Below are 21,771 nucleotides of genomic sequence, written 5' to 3'. Positions count from 1 at the left end.
TTATATTGGCGAGTCGTGTATATGCTTTATTGAAAATACCTGCAACATCTTTCGGAGTTATTTTAGAAATAAGATGTGTATTCATATGCCTGTTGCATTCGAGTCTATAAGCAACTTTCAAAGGTCTATAAAAATATATGTCAAGTGGTTGTAGTTATTTCTTCATTATTGAAAACAGAAACTCTACTCGAGCTTATTGCTTCGGCTTCACATAGAAACTGAATCCAATTATGTATGATGTTTTGCTTCTTCGATTGAAATTGTTTTTGATATTGGTGTATAGCCAGCCCATCAACTTTCCTTGTTCAGCAATTTCTTTTTTGGATTGTTCATATTTTCATTTTTTAGGCGATCCCTCAAACTCGTGAATGGGATGTTATATTTTGTTTGTCTTCATTTTTTTTCAGTTTTTATATATATAAAATTGATCCATTTCACCAAAATATAATCAAGAAAAACAAAAGTTGTGATAAGGACAACAAGGAGTAGCGAATAAACAATATTGACTGAAATTTACAAGAGTAAATAAACTTGAGGGAAAGAGCAACACACAAACGGAACTCTACTATGTTTAGTGAAAAAAACAGTTGTAATGATATTGATGGGTATTGTGAATTTAGAAAACATGGGTCAAATTGCATCCTTCTTGAAAAATAGCTCTCTTCTTACACTGGAAATTCATCAAAAATGATACATTTTGATAAGATTGATCGAAGTATTGAAAAAATATATATTCATTTCAATATTTAATTACCATCATACAATCAAAAAAGGTATGGAAACAATTTCATGGAACACTCAACTATTATTTTCCAAACATGAATCTTAATATATGTACAAAAAAGAATATTAAATTCCGATATTTTAACAGTTCTAGTTCGAAGGAAACTAGTAAAACTAGAATAATTAAAATCTCTTCCGTTGTACTTTCTCTATATACTTTGTCTGAGTAAGAGCGCCTTGTCCCATCATAGGATCCATCATTCTGTCCCAGTCTGTATGTCCTACAACAAATCCAATGGCTCTCATCTTCTCCTGTTGTTTTCGTTCTTCCAAATCCGCCCATCTGACCTAAAATTTATTTCTATGAGTAAATGAAAGTTAATCTTAATGCATATCAATTCTTATATGAGAAAAAAAGAAAAGAAGTAACGAAATGGATAATATTAACACATTAATATTCTGAAATGTGAGTGTCCCATTCCACCTGATGATGTTTAATAACATTTCTTCAATTTTTTATTATCTTGTCAAATAAGCTAGATGTTACCTGTATATGATAACTTGGGACACCCGGTATGAATCAACGATCGCTCAAATCCCTATTTTTCGATATTGTTATTGAATTAAAAAACTACCAAAATATATAAAGTAAATAAAAAAAATCAACGAACCCTTTTCTGTCCTTGCTTTGTTGGTCGGTTGATTTCCCACTCATCGTTGAGCTGTAGAAATTCTTCCATAGTTCTTGAGGTGCGGGGGGGTTTGCTGACGCCATCAAGTCGCGCTGCAAAAACAAGAAAGTTCATTATAGATGACAAATTGTCATTGGTAAATATTAATAATAAATATTATAGCATTAAAAGATACATTATTCGTTCATTAAGTACAAATTCATTTGAATCGTTGTGAACATTGAAAATTACGTATCGAATATAATAAGATTCAATGCGAACTGTAAACATAATTGCTAATGAAAATCAATTCAATTTTTGTCCGGTATCAAGTTTGCTTGGATTGCACTAAAAGACCAGGCAGAAATATATACATATAAATATAAACGAGATACCCAAAAGAGTCTCGTTAACGTAGAACAAATAAATACAATATTCGGATTTCAAAACGTAATCAATCCAATGATAAAATTAATACATATAAAAATTATTCCCGTAGTAGCGATAGAATTAGAATGAGGGAATAAGTAAAGCGAAGCCAGACAATTCTGTATAATTTATGTTTGTAATTGTAAAGGCAAGGTTAGTACGAATTACACATAAAAGTGTGAAATTTTAAAAATACGACACAGAAAAGAATAGATGTTTCACGGAAATTCTGACAATATCAGAAACCCAAGAACATGCACAAGTTATATGGTTGTAACACTTTTTTAAGTTGGTAGGTCTTTGAAAATCGATGTCAAGTTGCAAAATATAGGTCGACATCAGTTTTGAAAAAAATCAAAACTAAAGTCAACAGGTCGGTTGGGTCTGCTGGTTTTTTAATATAACCCATAAAAAATATAACTTTTCAAAAATCCGATTCAACATTGAAAAATTATTTTTGGATTTCCTCATTCATAAAAAAGTTAATAAAACAGTAAGGACCCATCATTTCCTTACGACAGCGACCTGTAAAAAATAATTGCTTAACTAATTTAACATACAGTTTTATTCAATTAAATTTATCACAATTCCAAGTCGTTCTTAAATTTTCAGGATAAAAATTTTCAAACTATGCAATAACAGTATTTTCGAAGAAATTATAACAATGATGAATTCAACATTGAAATATTTCATTTCTTCAAAAAACAATTATTAAGCCTAATATTTCATCATGCAACTGGGCTAAATAGTATTGCAGATACTTCATTTACCCCTCTTTCAATCCAAAAAAAAATTATCTACAATATATTATAGACAATCTTCTTCAAACAGTATTGATTATAGAAACACGTAAAAAGTATTAATTGCATGCAACCGGTACATTCGGAAAAACTGAATACAATAATTAGAAACCATATTTCATAACTCGAGAGAACGTTGTTCTATTCTCTGGAGCTTTGGAAGTAGAAGGTTGAAAATGGAGGTCTACAATTGATTTTGAAATCTTTCAACTGAATTATTTATTTTATAATTTATAGGAATTTGAATTATTTATAGAAGACAATAATGTTGTCTTCTATAAATTTCTGGAGTCAATAAATAGTAAAGATGCAAATATTCCAATGTAAGCATATTCAACAACGAAGACAGTTGCTGAAATTTTAAATAGTAATCTTTTTTAGGAACATAAATCTGCAAAGTCCACATAAATAATATCTAACTACTACATATGTATCACTTCTTCTCACTAACAAATACAACTTCCAAAAAATTACATAAAAATCGAATGTAAATTAGGAAAGTAACGTGCGTTACAAGAAGTCCATCTTAGTGTATGCGCACATTGATTTCAGCCGCTGGAAAATACGTTGCATAAAGTATATGTACATACAATATGTGTAAAGCGGATGTTACGAAAATCTGGAAAATTCATACAAAAAACAGTATAATCCACAAGACTTTCATCAAAAAGATGAAAATTTAACAGGTAAAACCTCATTAATTAATATACTATGACTTAAGCAGTAAGTCACTGCAAATTTTACAATAAAATTTATTATTTCTTCCTGTGTCACAGAATATCCGAATAATTATTCAGAATTAACGAGAAGATCACTGACTTGTGTAAATCATAAACTTTTGCATAACCGTTAATTTAATAGCAGAGTTGTTATAATTTGAGATGTGATAAGTTTTCCATCTACGCCTTTCTTCAATTTTCCTGAAATACATAGTCTGCAGTGAGTGTTATCGGATCAAGAAAACTTGATTATTCCTTCCGTTGAAAGCTCATTTTGTCGGTAAGCGTTCACTAAAATTCCGCAAAGAATATACTGATGCTTTCTTTTACTATTATATATAATTAAATATTAAATAAATAAATATATATATATATATATATTTAATTGAAAAAAGAAAAAAAAAAAAATATATATATATATATACATGCAATTATTCTCAAAATTTTTAACATATGTGAATAAGTGAAATAATAGACAATATTCCTATCTTCAAGAGATTTAGTTTTATCATAGAAAAATTAAATGTTGCACTTGGTTAACACGATTTTATCTGGATGTTATTGTAGAAACTCTTATGAAGAAGTAGTAGAGTAGTACGATACTGTTCCAATATTATTATTTGTCCAGTTTTTCGATAGTACTGATGCTGGTTAGTTTTCCAGGCAAATGAAAATGTTGTTTTTATTAATTTCCACATGTTACCATAGTAACCGGGTAGTTTCTTAGCAAAAAACAGCTTCAATTGCTTATCATCAAACAAACCCCTCGCCTCTCCTGTCCTTCCTTGTCCACAAATAAAAACAACAAAGGGCACAATTATAGAAGACAGGACATCTCTATATATTTATCACACTGAGATTATAAAAAAAATTGTTATACAATGAGTGACGGTATTCTAAGATCATAGTCAAAACCAACAGAAGATGCTTCTATTCGTAGTTCATAAAATGCCACCGTCCATTTCAATGTAGGAAATTTATTGTCTTTTCTTTTGAAAAGACCTGGTTGTGTTCGGATCGTTTGACAGGATAGTTCAATCCATTGTCACAACTCTTATATATTATTCACTGACATTGTATATACTAAACTTTTCTAATAACCTCAAAAACAAAATTCCAAAGGATTCAAATCGAAAAGTTGCATCCAATAGGATACCATCAGTTTGAACCCTCTTGTGAATATGAAATAATTTCAATATTCGTGGTGAGACTGAATTCATATTAGTTTTTATTTCATAGAATGAAAAAATCACCCTGTATACTAACTAGCAGATTAAATTAATTTAAAATATACAGACTTGGAAGTATTCCAAAATTATTCCATATGAGCCGCAACATTTCCATACAACACATAAAAATATGAAAGAAAAAATGTATCATATGTTCTACCCTAAGATTAATTTCTACATATTCTCTATTTGTACTGAACCAAGAGAATAAACCATCAAGATAAAATATCAAAAGATCTTCATTTCTCAATCCGGTTTTGGCCCAAGTGATGACGTCATCTCATAAAAAATAACACTAAAAATCATAACAAGGAACAATAACATAAGACCAATATGAAAATAGACAAAAAGAGATCTAATTCATGTAAAATCATTTCTCAACCCAGTAAAAGTGAAACTTACCAAGATTATTTATAGAACAGTCGAAATTGTCCCATTTGCTTCGATCTTGTCGGTCCTGGGAAGACTTAATCTTTAGTAGGTATGGGAAGTAAAAAATTAAACAATAACAACAATAGTCTTGTTGAGAAGAAAATTGAAACACATATTCAACATTCTGTGGAGGAAAGTTCTTATTTGAAATGTAAAAATCATTATGAGACTCACATAAGGGTCACTCTGGAATACATCAAAATAATTCGCTCAAAATGGAGGCTAGTATACAAAAACAGTTAAGCAACAGGTAGGTAAAGAAAGAATTGGTTCGATTACGTGGATGACTCTTGTTTTCTGATAAAGAAAAAATTAGACTACAAATCAATGTTTAACCTTTGGTTCTAGAAAATTAGAATAATTCTTCCTTTCCTTCCAAAATTCACTTTAACCTCTTACCTCTGACCCATCATTTTCGTCAGCACCGCTTATAGGAGAACTTATTTCTTCCATTTCTACCTCAGGGATAGACTCTCCCTGTAATAGTAGAGTTGCATCTAGGATATGATGATGAGAGGGCGTGTTCTCCCATCCTTCAATGCACAGACGAATTTCTTCCTCTTTACGATTATGTATGTTCCTTCGGTTACAGTTTTGGATATCCAGATCCAGCTGACAGATGTAAACCTGCAACATTTCTCTAGTGTTATCCTTGAAACTTCCAAAATCATACGATCATATAGTTGATAAGTCATATAGCCCTTTTTCCTATAACTTCAAATTACTGAGGTACAGATCAAATGGATTTGATTTTTATAAAATGGTAAATGTTGAAATGATGGAATAATGATAATACAATGATGGAAGTTAATATTAGGTAATAAAAGTTTCAATGATTGTAAAACACAAGTGTCGATTTATCAGCACCAAATAACAATGATGTAAATAGCTCATTAATCTCTTCCATTTCACCGAAGTTTCAGAAGTTCTTTATCATGAAATTATATTTTCCTGTTAATTGCTCTTTGGTCTGCAAGAATATTGAAATTTTGGCTATATGTTACTTGGTATTTATTATTTAATGCTGCATAAATTCACTAATGCCCCGCCTCGGGGAGTAATGTTATCAACTAAACCATTAATGCAATAATGTGATTAAATACTATCTGTATTGTAATTCACATTAGATATGAATTTATTTGAATAAAAAATTCAATTGTTACAATGCTGTTGGAAAAAATCATCTTCACTTGAAGAAACAACATCTTCAATCCCAAAATCTGTGTATCGGGGCTTTTAAAGACTTATCACTATTGTTGTGCAAAAAACCCAATATTCATATATCACCAAGTCCTAGTTACTAGTGCCAAAAATTATAAAGTATAAAATCAGTAATAGTGTATATAGGTTAACATAGCATCGAATATATGTGGAGATGTCTTATATTTTACCTGGAAACCATTCTGCTTTGCGAAACTCCACATTTCTCCAAAATATTTAATCTTATCATTAACATCATCAACAATTATAAATGGGAAATAACCATCAGTTATGGTCTTCTTGAAAGATTTCATCAGAGAATTTCTGTAAGATTCTTCCATTTCAGCTTCGAACTCATAAACCATTTCTTTCAATTTGATCCTTTTACCATCTTCTATAACCTCTTTTTCCTGTTCTACCATAAAATAATCATCTAATGATAATATCCTGGGGGTTGATCCACCATTTTCAACCTGAAACAACAATCAAATATTGAGAAATTCGACAATTAAAAATAATGTTCATAGTTACCTCTTTATCTTTTATCATTTTTGCTAAATAAGTTTTTCCACTACCAGGAGGTCCTCTTAAAATTATGACTATCCTTTGTGGTCTATTGAATCTTCCAGGAGCATTTAAGAGTTCATCGATTTGTGTTACGTTGATAGACTTATTTTCATCAATAGGTTTAGAGAATGGAAATACAGAGTCTACCTCTCTTCTGTTGAAAATGAACGGGTCCTCATTTCTATTATCCATCTTAAAACGGGAATTTCTGTTATCATCTTCTAATTTGTCCAAGTCCATTTCACGGTTCCTTAACTTTCGTTTATCGTTCCAATCCATATCCCGCTTCATCCAATTGTCATCTCCACGATCCTTTTCATCCCTACGATCTTTTCTGTCATCTCTTCTTTCTCTATCAAAACTTCTATCTCTTCTGAATGTATCATCGTCCTCCCATCTTCGTTTTTCTTCCTTCCTAATCTTCTCTCTAGATCTACCGCTTGTATCCCAGGAGTACCTCTCCCTGTCCAAGCCGAAAGACGACTCTTCGAAACGTGGAGGAGATCTGGATCTACATCTTCGACTAGACCAATCGTTTTCTTCATATTTGGCTGGTGGTGGAGAAAATCTTGTGTCATGGCCTTTCCTCTCATACTCGTACTTGTACCTGTCATCGGTCCTGAATTTGTTTCTGTCTTCTCGACGAACAATGTTGGACTCGTAACGTTCATCATACATCCTTCGTTCTATGATCGGTTGGCGTATTATAGGAGGATCGAACTCGGGTATCATCTTTACTGAGTCTGATAGCCAATTTGGTCTGTCCGAGAAAGGTATACGTCTTAAGGGTTTGTGGCGGTAGTCGAACATACGGAACGGTTGCACAAGGATGTCAATTTCAGCTATAACAAATAATGTTCTGTTGAAACTAGGCCGCAGACTGATCAAATAGAAATAGATAAATAAATAGATAGAAAAATTTGAAGAATAAGTTATAAAGAAGACATATACCAGTCTATCACAATTTCAAGAATAGAAAGCTAAACTCATTTCGAAACATTTTCCTATATTTTCACGTAACCAAATTGAGAAATTTCCTTAGACTATCACGTACAGGGTGTTTCACGTAACCGGGTCACTGGAATTCGTGGCTTATCCTTCAAGCAAAATTGAAAAGTGACCAATCAATATCATAGTTTTTTTCACGGACTATCCGAATATGTTATTGGAAAAACTATCGAACTTTGAAAGTTATTGAGGAAGAACTGTTTTTCCAAAAACATTTTTTTTTTGCAAATTTGACTAGTTTTCAAAATAAAAAGGTCTGTGGACAATTTTTCACCAATTTTTTCTTCATTAGAACTTCCGGTTTTCAAGAAATACGGATTTTTTTTGCAAAATGTACTTCATAAAAGTTTTTCATATTTTCTTATTGCTCGATCGATTCTGAATCCGAATATGTAAATATAGTGGTAATTTTATATTTATTTCAAGCTATTCCATTAATAATCAACCTAAAGAAATTTACTCCATATTCGGAAAATATATCCATGTAAATATTTGATTGTCATTGTTTGTTTTCATTCTCGATTATAATACTGTCATTTTAATCTTTCTAATATATCTCGTTTTATGACTGTTTTATTGATTCCTATCTTCATAAATGGCCTAAAAGTGAATGGAATCGTAATATTAGAAAAAAATCAAGTGACTGATGGTCGCCTAAAGTACCTTTGAATCCCCCATAATTTCATCATGCCCCCCTTAATCTACAAGAAATTAATAAATCAGACACAATGATTTGGGTCAAATGCATATTATTCTGCTTTGTTCAAAGCACTTCTGTACTTCTGTAGTCTTAATGAGTTTTCGTAATATATTTACTTATATTTATAACTTGAAATCTGCGAATTAGAAAAAAAATTTTTTTTTCAATGTAATCAATGATAGCGTTCTATAAATCTACATTCGACTAATTTTTCATTGTGATTCAATATATCTAATCAACGTATACTTACGAGGTTTCAAAGATTTGTGGTCATAATCCAAAGAAATTGATGGTTTCCAGATATCCAGATCAGCTTCTTCTACGTAATTATTACTACCTATATCATCGAAACGTTCTTCCAGAAGGTCCCTGTTGAAATGTGGCTTCTCTGGTGCATTGTGCATAAGATTCGGGTTTTCGTGAGAACCGAAGCATCCACGAATCTTGGGAGGCGGAGGATAATCACCTTCGTCCATGAAGGTGCTCTGTCCATAGGTGGGATCTCTATTCATTCCGAAACGAACGCCCTCTGATCGATTGATCCCGCTTCCAAACATCGCAGGCTCGGAACTTTGGTTGCGAGCTAATTTTTTGTTCGCGTACTCTTCGAACTTGTCGTTGGGATCTGTCATGAAATTTTCCCCTTTTCGGAATGATCTGTCAACGTGGCTGAAATTGTTGCTCCTACCGTTAAAATTGTGTAAGCCAGCCTCATTATAATCACCTCTTCCACCCATAATATTGGGCGAGTTATATTTGTTCATTTCCTCCATATTACTTACAGAACCTACTCCGTATTTCTGGTTCTGGGAAGGTCTTCCGTCTCTATCATATCCAGAATAATTTAGGTTATCGAACGATTCTCTCCTTTCTTTGTTGATATGTTGGCTATTTCTACCTTGGAAGTCCCTATCTAATGGAAGTCTACTTCTAAAACCCCTTCCGTCAATATTCTCTTGTTCAAACTCAGGTCTTCCTCTCATTCCAAAACTTTCTCGCGCTACATCGTCTCTTTCAAGGAATCCTTCTCTTTCGTTTCTCAGACCGAAACTATCTCTTCCTTTATTGACGGTTCCATATCCTAAAGGTTCTCTTACTGTTCCTGCTGTAAAATTACTCTTTGTCTCGGGATTAGGGAAGAATGTAGTACTTCTTTGGCCAAAGCTATCCTTAATCGCAGGGGGCATCCTGTCATAAACTCCAGGTTTGTTTAAAGCAAATGAATCATTATCCAATTTTACTGGAGGAGGTCGCTTCAGGTCATCGTCACTAGGCATTGAGAAATTAGGAGGTGGTCTATTATAAGGTGATTCGTTATCATAATAGTTGGGAGGTTTTCCTTGCCTACCAAATTGAGAGTTGTTTCTGTAATACTCCGTATCATTGGGTTGAAGCGTGAAACTACTTCTAGTTTGATCATCGAAGTTCTGGATCGGTTCCGGAACATCGTTTCGACTGTCTTCGATGCTCATATTCGACTGATCGTGGCCAGAAGATGCATCACCTCCTGTATTGGAAAAACTGTTGACGGTGGTACCTTGATTCTGAGAAACCATTGACAACATGTTCATCAGCTTCTGATCTCCGAGTATGTTATTGATGCCTTTGGAAATGGCCTCTAGGTCAGGTCCGCGATTAACTGGATTATGTTCTTCGGGAGCGACATTATCGACGTCTTCCTTTTCAACGAGGTCCAAACCGGGTATACCATCGGTTTTTTCTGTGTTCAGAAATCCTAGGCCGCCTCCGGAAATTTCCGGTTCTTTGTTATTGTTCTTGAACTGCAACGGTTCATTATTCATATCAGGTGGCGGTTTGTTGAACACGTTTGCAGTCACTAAGGAAACATCCTTCGACTCGGTACCGCTTTGAGGTTGAGAAGGTGGCTGAGCGCTTGGAGCCTGTGACGGCGGTGGAACACTGAAATTCTGAGTTTGTGCGGGCTTGGCTGGAGGTAGTCCGAGACGTTTTCTACGCATAGCTTCACGTCTATCTAAGAGCTGCTGTCTCCATTGCTCCCATTTTTTCTCATACTCCTTGTATTGCTGTTTGTCGGGATGGCCACTATTTTGTTCTTTCCACTTGTTGAATTGTGTCTCCCATTCGGCGAACTGTTTGTCAAACTTTTTTTCTGCTTCGGATAACTCCTCATTCTGATTAGGTGGGGGTGGCACCGCACTTCTATTTTGCCATCCTTGTTGTCGGTTAGTCATTTGTCTTTTAGGCGCATTTCCTTCTGCTCCAACTAAAGGACGCTTTTGGTCCATGTTAGTGTTGCTCTTCCAGGATTGCTGAGCTCCAATGGGGGTAAAAGAGGGTGGCGGCGCCGTAAACTGATTGGGTACGAGTGGCGGTGTTGAATATTGAAGTACCATAGGTTGTTGAGGCGGAGGGACGGGCACTGGTAAAGGCGGCGCAGGTTTCGGACTCTCCTCTTTTGGCAGTGGAGGTTGTGGCTCGACTGGAAGTGGAGGTGGTAGACCCATGTTGGGAGCGACTGTCTGTTGAGCTGCCATTGCGTTGATAGACTTCTGATACTGCAAGTTCAATCAATTATTATGATTTTAATAATAACATAATAGGATAAGGTCAAATTTCGATTTCCTATAAGAGTAGGTAACCAGGCGAGAAATAGAATTGTGCATGAATATCAAACATGTTTTTCAGATATATTTCTTCTTACATGAATATTGAAAACTAGTAAACAGGAAGCGTCTCAAAGTATCTGTACGGTGCGCTTCGATTTGGAATCCGAATACGGCCGCAATAGTTTACAAATCGGATTTTTTTATAAATATTGGTTTTATACTTATAAAACCAATATTTATAAAAAAATCCGAAATGAAATATTGAAGAATCCATATTATTATTATTATATCCATAAACACTTGTTTATGGATATAATAATAATAATATGGATTCTTCAATATTTCATTTCGAATAATATGATATTTTCCTTCGACATTTTAACTTCAATTCAAAAAATCCTAATTAATAGTTTTTTTCGTTCAAGTATATATAGAGAAGAAATAAATATTTCATTGTTCTCTATAATGCAAAAACGCCAAAAAAAATGAAAGAAAAATTATCTGAACTAGAAGAACTTATCTTTTAAGAGATTGACAGGTGAGCGGAGCCGCAGGAAAAACCTAATAATCAATATATCAAAAAATTATGTGATGAAAATTACATAACCAATTCGAAGAATACAATAAAGGTCTACCCCACAAAAAGGCTGTAATAAGACATCAAACTTAACAGAAAATTACCTCGGCTCCATACTGTTGATGCCACTGTTGGTACTGTTGTTGCCATTGGGCCCACTGTTGCCAGTTTTGCTGTTGCATCTGCGACCACTGATCAGAATTGTATGGCATACCTGGTGGAATCACGCTGGGGGCAGGATTTATCAGAGATGCAGGTGGTGCAGTCACCTGAGGTTGCTGGGCAGGAGGCCCAGGCCACTGACCCCAAGACATTATCTAATGAAAATAGATAATCACATAAAGCTTAATTAAAAGTGTTGTCAACTTACCTTGGATCAGAATTCTTTTCTTGAGAAATTATAACCTTCTAATGAAATCTTTAGTTTGTCGTACTGTAGGAAAAAAGATTAAATCTCAAAAAAAAATTATCACGCAATACAATTTGCAAATATGTAGTGACAAAATTTCAGTCAAGAAATTCGATCTGGTTATTACTAGTGAAAAAAAAGATAAAATAATCAAAAAAATAATAATTATTAAATTATTAACAGTGTCAGTAACTGAACTGAAATAAAATAATACCGTAATCTCTTCTTATTAGAACAATGTTTATTATTCAGATGGAATTACCCACATTGTATAATCAAGATAAAGAAAAGAATTAATTAACTGAATTACCTGAATATTTTCCAAACATGAAAAGTTTAAATTATTCGATACTATCTTCTGTTTTTCAAAATATATAGAAAATATAGGAGTATTTTGGAAAACAGAAGATTGTTCAAACTCTTTATGTTTGGAAAATTGTCTGGAAAGTTAATTATATTCAATATATAATTTATATTGAATATGGAATATGTGGTATTCTTGCACAAACAAGAATCCCATTTTCCCTTTTTTTTCTCATAAAACCGGTACTGTATACAACCAATAATCGAATTTTCAGATGTATTTCTTGTTTAAATACTCAATGCAAGTAATACACAAAATAAGGTCCATTCTTTTCAAATTCGGTTCAAACTATCACTGACAGCTAACCGTTGATAACAACTATGTTCATGTCTGTACACCGAAGGATGGATTGGAATCTATTAATATACAAATAATATATATGTTTATGTTAATAATATATATGTATATGGAAATAGGAGCAAAAAGAAACAATTCTGTTCAATAATTTTAACTTTTTCTATATCATTGAGAAAACCGATGTTAATTCTATAATTAGAATTTTAGTAACCTACTCACCTGACGAAGCCAAAATATTGTTGAAGAAAATTAATAAATAGGACATAAGAAAAATAATCTATAAAAAAAAAAGAAAACATGCTGCGTTCGTCCTACTTTCATCTTTATAGAAGTGCCTTAAGAGGGATTACCACCACGTGGTTTTTCGCGTTTTCCCTCTAGCGCTCCTGCGATGACCGGTGTACGAAAGTTGTACATTCATTTCATCTTTTATTTTTTCGGAGCAAATAAGTAGAGAACAGCACTGTACGACGGCTTTCACGAAATAACAATTTTGCCTATTTCGTAATGATTTTTGATACATTTTTTTTTCACGAATATTTTAAAAACATATCAGTTCATATTATCAATTTTTTTTTGCGAAAAACTTAATGTTACCAAATTTTTGTTTTTGTTTTTTCATTCGCAAATTAAAAATATTTACTTTCCTCCATGTGGATTTTTGTTTGAGGAAATTATGTGAAAACCACATGGTGGTGGTGTTTCAGTTATTTATTATAATTATAGAAGGAAAATAAAATCATATATCAAAGAGACAAATGTATTCACAAAGAAGCAAAAGAAATTATCTTCAGATCAAATTCTTTGTTACTGAATACAGCTCCTGATGAGAGAAATTATGGAACTCAATCCACCCTGCACTTATTCCAATAAATGTCGAGAATTGGTTGCGAAAAAAAAATTGTCGCGGTTCTACTTTTTTCCATAGATAGTGACTCGCGAGTACTCGACGCTCTGCTTATTGGAACAGTCAAAATGAGGAGTGGGGCGACTATAATACTAGTACATGAAATTAACATATGAAAGGTACCTCTGCATATTATCACTAGCCATAGATGCTTAACCTAACTTAATTTTGAATTAGCAGTGTCACACTCAAATCGAAGTCCACCTGACTAAAAAGAAGAGAAAAACCCCCTTGTCAACCCTTTATTGAAAAAACTAGCAACGCGATAAGTTTTTTGACGATGAATAGTCGGTAATTAAAGGAAAAGGTTCAATTTTGTGTAAGTGGTTCGTCCAACTTCATGTGTGGTTGAATTCTGTCAATGTTAATTTAACAGTAACAAACCGTAAGGGAAAATTTTGCAGGTAAATAACTTTGTACAAAATTATGTTGAGTTAGTGAATAAATCATCAAAATACAACCTGAAAATATAATTCTAATGGACTAGTTTAGTGATGTTGATAATACTATATTTGACACGATAGAATTAAGATATAGAGCAAAACTGATAAATCAGTGAAAAAAATTTGAAAATCCATCAATAAATGACTGAGAAATAGATTATTTAAATTTACGTATTTTAGCGCGGAACGTCTTTGGTCTGTGACGTCACGGCACTTGCCTGTGATCGCTACACCATAAATTACGTTTAAATACTTAGCCGCGCCAAGGCTCTCGCGCCGTTTGTAGTTGTACAGTAAAGTTTTAACTCGAGTTTTGTTTTTGTCACCATAATGGAAGAAGGCTTCGTGAAAGGACAAAGTGACAATTTGCCTAAAATTAGATATATTCGCAGTGATGGAGTTTTTTTCTTCAAATCCATCTTATGTCAGTGCTGAAATAGAAGGAGTTAAACTTTTCAAGTAAGTATCTACTTTTGAGTTTGCTTCATCATGGTTCAACTTATAACGATGATTTATTTAAAAAACGTTTTATAAACAGTTTGCAGTTGAGTACTGGTTGTTGAAGTCTATCAATGGCAAAACATATTTATGTGAGGAGTAAAAAGTAAAAAGAGAAAAAAGTAATTTATATGTATGTATATAGTAAGTTATTTCAGCCATCGTGTAACGAACAAAACACGACACGAACGGCACAAGTGATTGTACACCAATGAATTCGTAAGCACTCTGCGAATACCAGTCGTCTAGTGTGAGACGTCACGCCACTTACACGTACTATGAAATTATTCTTCCAAGCGCAACTTCAAAGTCCCATAACTTTTTCATTTCTAGAGATATTTCAATGATTCTTCCACATTTTTGTTTCATTTCACTTAAATTTTTAGAATTAATCCTTAACAAAAAAATGAAAACTAGTCCATTGTACCAATGATAATAATCTTTGATGAAATATTTAATTAATATTTACTTACTATACAATTTAATCTCTTTAATTGTTGTGTTTTGACAGAAATCACTCCGCCCGTAAGAGGAAGAAGAACGATAATTGAATTTTATTGATCGAAGACAATCGTCCACGATCAGTAGTTTGTGATATTTATAGGGTTTGCTGCACTCCCATCACTGAGCGCTCGTTCCCTGAACAGATCATTTCGTCACAATGTGTATTAATTTTAAACCGGGAATTATCTCAAACGACGAAACCGTTTACGAATTCGTCTCTCCGTCCTACCGTCCGTGAACAGAATACTCTCGAACGGAAAGGGTAGGATTTTGAACGCACCAGGATTTTGAATGCAGCGGTAACTGACAAAATTCGACTAGGCTTTCGAATATTTTTTTAACCTGATAATTTCAAAACTATCACTAAAATCATAATGAAATATAAAATTTAAATGTTGAATACAATTTCAGGCCTCATGCAAAATTTTATGTGTTCAAGAAGAATAGCCAAAAAAAATTTCCCAATATTTCCGTGACTAAGACAAACTTCGTGCAAGATTTCAAACTGTTCACCATAGAATATTAAAGAAGAATATTGAAAGATTAAATACCCAATAGTTTTTATAAAATGCGTAGACATAAAATAACAATTTCAAGCCCAATGCAAAATTTCATCTTGGTCAACATAACAGAACTAGACAAAATATCGAAAAAAATACCAAATATCTCCAAACAGATCCGATTCGATTGTAGATTCACAACATACCGACAACTTTGATATCACCTCATAGTATATACACAGTTCTATGAAATCAGTTTTTCTTTATTGTAACGGAAATATTGAATATTTCTTATCCAATCTTTCTCTTTAATTTCCCATGAATCTAATGACTTACGTGATCAGCTGGAATTCGTTTTTTATATCAATATCCGGAATCTCAACTCCGTCGGTCTTGTAGTCATGGAAATATTGGGTATTTTTTTATATTATTCGTGGATTGTCTATTGTTCAGGTTATTCACCAAGATTAAATTTCGAACGAAGTTTGAAACAGTTATTTTAAATCAACATCCAGAATCTCTACTGTGTTGGTTTTGTGGTCACGGAAATATTGGGCGATTTTTTTTCAATATTTTTCGTCAATTTTTTATGGTTCTGGTTATATGATCAACATAAATTTTGTACGAATCTCTGAATTCAATCAATCGACGCATTCGAGATCCCTACCTACCACGAAAATTCAAATTTGTAGATTTTACATTCGGGAGTATAGAGTTTAGGGCCGGCTGGATATTTAATAATTAATTACACCATTCTACAGCCTAGGCCAATTACAGAATGGGATAATAAATATACAAGAAATGAAACTTAAAAGTTATACACTGAAAACAAAGAACAGAATAATATCCAAAACAAATCAAATGGAGCCAGGCTTGAGCGAAAAAAAAACTCATTGAGAAAAAAGCTCATGCCTAACTACCCACAGTGAAGCGTGATCCCAGAACAGCCCTTCTTATATCAGATTGATTACAATGAAAAATATCAACAATATCCTGGATGGTCATGTAGTCATGACATATACGATACAGAGGCGAAAAAGAAGGACGTTAGAGCTTAGAAAAGGTAGATAAAATGTAGTTGGACTGCGTACAGGCAGTCTAGGAACATGAAGATCAACTAGTGATAGCAAATAGGCACAGTCAACTAATGAGTGAAAATAGTATACCTAAGTAGGTACGACGCCGCTCCAGAGAATTAACTTGGAATCTACTCAACAACTGATCATGTGGTATACCATGGTTTGGATAAACACCATCGAGTTTATAACTAACGTACTTCAAGAATCGCCTCTGTATATTTTCTAAGCCTCTGATATGTACATTATGCCCAGGGCTCCAGACTACGCATCCATACTCAAACTTTGACCTCACAAGCGCATTGAATAAAACAAAATATGTCCCTGTATCCCGGAACCATCCAGAATTTCTCATGATGAAGCCCAGAGTCTTGAAGCCACTCGAAATAATAGAACGCACATGGTCCGTGAAGCAAAGTTTCTGGTCGAACAGAAGGCCAAGGTCTCTATACCGAATGACTCTGCTGAGAATGTGACCCTCTACGTTATAATGGAACTCAACTATTGATTTCTTACGGCTAAATGAAACCACATTGCACTTATTAATGTTAAGAGGAAGCAAGTTCCTGCAACACCAATCATTGAGCGCATCTATGTCACCCTGGAGATTCCAACAATCCTCAACACACCGAATTTGACGGAACAACTTGCAATCATCAACATAAAGCAAAGTTTGGGAAAACAAATGTGAACAAAAATCATTTATGAAGACTATAAACAGTAGTGGACCCAATATAGATCCTTGGGGAACACCAGAAAACTCAACGAATTCAGCCGATCTGTAACCCAAACTACGAACCCAAAGTCGCCTATTCGTAAGGTAAGATTCAAAAAAACGCGTGAAACTCTTAGTCAATCCAAAGGAGGATAGTTTTCTAAGAAGTATACCATGGTCTAGTCGGTCAAACGCTTCAGAGAAGTTTGTATAAATTACATCAACTTGAGAAGAATCATCTAAAGCAGAAGTGATGTACTGAGTTATACATGTCAAGTTCGTGATGGTCGACCGACCTTTAATGAATCCATGGATATTCTTGGATTTGATCACGAATTTGTCATCAGTGAGTCAAAACTTATGGTTTGAGAGCATTTCTGGCTAAAAATTCGAAAATTACATACATTAAGTGCTTTCCAGTTAGGTGCGTGTCACTCCGGGGCTTGGCGCACCAGAACTTCATGCCCTCGCAATGACTGGAACATGCCAAAACCAGACTGTCAAATTAAACATAAACAAACGAACTAACATATTTCGAAAACCGGCCAATATGACAAGTAACGGTCATCTTGCTCTCTCGCAGCTGTAGGTGCGTGAAGCCAAGCAAATTTTGGGAGTTACTTCAGGGAAAAGGGGAAGGTAGAGCGAGTGCTCGAAGCTGTGCTTACTAGAATATTAAAAATGAGGACTGAAACACCAATAATACTCGTACATAAAATTAAAATATTATAGGTAAACAAACGATTAAAAAATTAATAGGTAAACAAACGATCATATCATTTCATGTTCTTTTGAAAAATTTAATTAAATACATGGCCTATGGGTAAGACCTGAGATAACATAGAATTAAGTGTAACTAGTGCATTTTGTCTACGATAGTTAAGTACTTTTATTTTCTGTAGAACACGTAGTAGTTGAGTTATAATTATAATGAAAAAACTAATATAAGGCCTAACATATGGTTTTGGCTATCAAAAGTTATCGCAGGGGTTTTCAAAATAGCAAAGTTAGTTTCAGGCTCGCGTTAAAATACCTAACACTCAAAAATTATCTTTCAATCAATACATCCCAAGATGTACTTGAATATAATGAGCTTGTCTTCTGTTTAAGCAACTTTTAGGTTGATCCAAGTACCACTCTCGGGAAGTAAAATCAAAATATTTTATGCTGATATTGGGACTGCTCTATTCCACTGATATAACCACATTTCATGATAAACTTGCGCAGTCAAGAATTTGAATATTGGATTCCAATAGTCAGAATATCATATGTATTAGTAGTCTACTATTTTCTCCTCATTCGAGAAAACTATGAGTTGATTTTCAATATATTTGTTGTGCTGAATTCAATAATATCTAGCTTTTATCTTGGCATTTCCAGTATTCCAGATTCTGGTCAATTGATTGTTATTTTTATTCAAGGTATTATCGTTACATGTCTTAAAGGAAAGATAAATAAGAAATAATTCATATCGATACAGAAATGATAAACTTTCTGCTTGGCAAAAATTCGGATACACTCAATTAAAGAATAAGACATGTGTATTTTTAGGCTAATTTCTGACAGGCAGTATTATATTTTTTTGACACTTGTTTCAGGTATAATTACAGAACTTGAAGAGCTTTCAAGGTTATGTTTTCTCCATAAATATTTGAGAGATCATTATTACATTTTCTATATTTATACAATTATATCAAGAAAACATGATATATTTATACAGGATGGTCCAGTCTTAAGTGTTGGATAGAACGACTCTTTTCATGAAAAAAGTTCATATAAACAAGCTTCGTTTTCAAAATACAATTTTGAAAAAAAAACAGTTTTTTACATATATAGCTTATATTATTTAATTTCTGAAATCAACAATGTTCACTACAAACAAAAAGGTCTCTTGAAATTATTCATACAATGGACCATTTTCGAGATAATCGAATACAAAACAAACACTTTCCACAAAAATTAATTTTTCAAATTTTCCCATTAGTGACAGATGAAAGTACAAAAATTGACGTAGTTTATTATAACGCTTTCAGATGACATTTAATTGAACATTTCGGAAAGAAGATTTATCAGACACTAAAAAAATAAAAAATATTCATAACATTTTTTATTGTTTGAGTGTCTGACAAATGTTTTTCCTGATTTGTTCAATTAAATGCCATCCAATGAGTTATAATACAATACGTGAATTTTTGTTCTCTCATTCATCACTGATGGGAAAATTTGAACAATTAATCTTTGTAGATTTTTGTGGATAGTGTTTGCTTTGTATGGATTATCTCGAAAATGGCAAGAGACACTTTCCTAATTCGTAACATTACATTATCAAAACTTTAATACCTAAAAATTAAAACAATGAATGTAATAATTCTAGAGTTATAAGTAAAACTTTTTTTCAAACTTTAACCCTTTATCTCGAAAATGAAGCTTGTTAGGATATAATGAACTTTTCTTCATGAAAAGAGTTGTTTTCTCCAACTTATAACAAAGTTATTGAACTGAAATTTGGGCTACACTGAATTCTTTTGAGATAGTGCAATACAAAAAGTTATTAACTTCAAACAATAAGGCATATGCAGAATAAAAAAAAAATTGAAGATTTGAATTATACGATGTCAAACAGATAGGACAATAGATAGGTCAACATTTTAGGGGGAAAAGTTCTGTTAACTTTCATACATAACTCAAACATCAAAAATAAACCTGTCAGGCTTAGAAATAGGCACAAAAAGTCTTATTTACAGGGTAAAGAATAAATCTTTGTATACATGTCCCTCTTAATATAATGAAGATAGGAGATGTATATACAGGGTGGGCCACGGTCAATGATATTCATTATTTAGTTTTTTGGGTATTACCAAAAATCTATCGTTCTGAAATATTATCAGCGCTGCAGTGTTGCCGCTTATAGAAAAAAGTACTAACAACTTCGATATTTCAAATAGGACACCCTGTATATTATCCCTTTTTTTGGTTGGCTGTAGCCTTTTGATTATTTATGATTAAGTTCTTGTCCCTATCTCTATTGGTTTTAGGTTATTTAATTGATTTACTTATTTTTTTGTGCAAAAACAGCTTCAATTTAAATAAAAAAATCACAATTTTTGTCATTTAAATATGTCTTGCTGAAGCCTGTGATTTTGAACAATCCTGAATAATTTGAGACGTATTTTATTACACTTAAATGATACAAAGCATATTGTATATTTAATGTGTACCCGAAATTTCATATTTCGAGGATTCCAAGTACCAAAATGATGACTGTTAAATTAAAGCTACGTTTTGCACAAGAAACCAAATTTTCAATAAAATCGTAGCTTCTGTTCTCTGTAAAAGTCCAGGGTACCATCGACCTTGGCCCACCTTGTATATAAATGCATTTGCTTATGCATATAAGAGGTATGTTCAAGAATAGTTTCTCTCAACCATCCGAATACAGTATTAGTTGGACTAATTCTGCAACTTCATCCTGAAATGTGGTTGTCAGTGGATGGGATTTATATCTAAGTTACTTCAACAACAGACTAAGAGCTTCATTACTATTATTAGGTTGAACTAAGTGTTTGAATGTAAGAACAGGGGGTGAATAACCCATCTGAACTCCGCCCTGGAATTGAATTTGAATTATTATAAATATATATTTTTTCTCTTTATGTCCATTCTATTCAACAAATTCAATAAAGACCATTATTATTATTGTTATTAAAAAATCAAAATGACGATTAGATTTGGTCAAAATTAAATATATGAGAACACTTGCAAAGTATAGCTTTTGAATGAGGGATGTATGAAATGTCGAAAAATGCTCAGCAGATCTGAAACATCACGAAAAATATTCAAATTAGATGTTAAAATATTTTATTCGAGATATATCCATCAGATCCCCTTATGAAGTCAGAAGTTAGTCTGTCATATTGTTATTATTGCTAAAATAGGTTATTCTTTTTTGAAAATTCGGCATGATATTTCAATAGTAATGATAAATCTTTAAATCTTTTGAATCAAAGATGAAAGTTCATTACAATAATTGTTTTATATGATGTGCTCACCTATTTTTCAATTCCACCGTAATCAATAATACAGTCCCTCAAATGTTCGAAATACCTACAAAAGAGTCTTCATGATAGTTTGTTGAAACAAATGTTAATATCGCTCACTTTTGTAATACCATTAGATAAGTATCCAACTATTTAGCTCTGGAAAACACTAATCGACAATAAGTATATTTTATTGACTTTTCGGCATTTTCTATTTTTATTGATATGAAATGAAAGGAACATCTATGTTTTAAACTTCTGTCAAATACATATTTTTCTTCTTCTTCTTTTATATCTTCTAGTCTGACAGCTGGCTATTCCCGATTCAAGGGTAGGCAGCGCCCTCTTCAGCATGTTTTTTCGGCTAAAGGTAAGATA

General features: G+C 33.0%; 1 protein-coding gene across 3 annotated transcripts; it reads right to left on the bottom strand.

Annotated features, from left to right (window-relative positions):
• Positions 1–733: 733 nt before the first annotated feature.
• On the bottom strand, positions 734–21,665 carry LOC123685507 (YLP motif-containing protein 1-like). Of its 3 annotated transcripts, XM_045625229.1 has the most exons (11): positions 21,514–21,665; positions 21,406–21,460; positions 12,014–12,076; positions 11,748–11,960; positions 8,729–11,015; positions 6,735–7,612; positions 6,395–6,676; positions 5,403–5,630; positions 4,974–5,028; positions 1,395–1,507; positions 734–1,071 (listed from the first exon to the last, which is right to left on the bottom strand). In XM_045625229.1, the coding sequence occupies exons 4-11, from the start codon at positions 11,955–11,957 to the stop codon at positions 907–909; spliced, it is 4,218 nt and encodes a 1,405-aa protein (XP_045481185.1). In that variant the 5' UTR covers positions 11,958–11,960; positions 12,014–12,076; positions 21,406–21,460; positions 21,514–21,665; the 3' UTR covers positions 734–906. The 3 variants fall into 3 exon arrangements, with proteins under 3 accessions (XP_045481185.1, XP_045481187.1, XP_045481186.1); XM_045625231.1 differs by lacking the exon at positions 4,974–5,028; XM_045625230.1 differs by lacking the exon at positions 12,014–12,076.
• Positions 21,666–21,771: the final 106 nt, after the last annotated feature.

The sequence above is a fragment of the Harmonia axyridis genome, chromosome 7, assembly GCF_914767665.1.
Source record: "Harmonia axyridis chromosome 7, icHarAxyr1.1, whole genome shotgun sequence".
NCBI lineage: Eukaryota > Metazoa > Arthropoda > Insecta > Coleoptera > Coccinellidae > Harmonia > Harmonia axyridis.
Note: the sequence above shows the minus strand (reverse complement) of the source record. Positions and strands in the feature narration are given on the sequence as shown.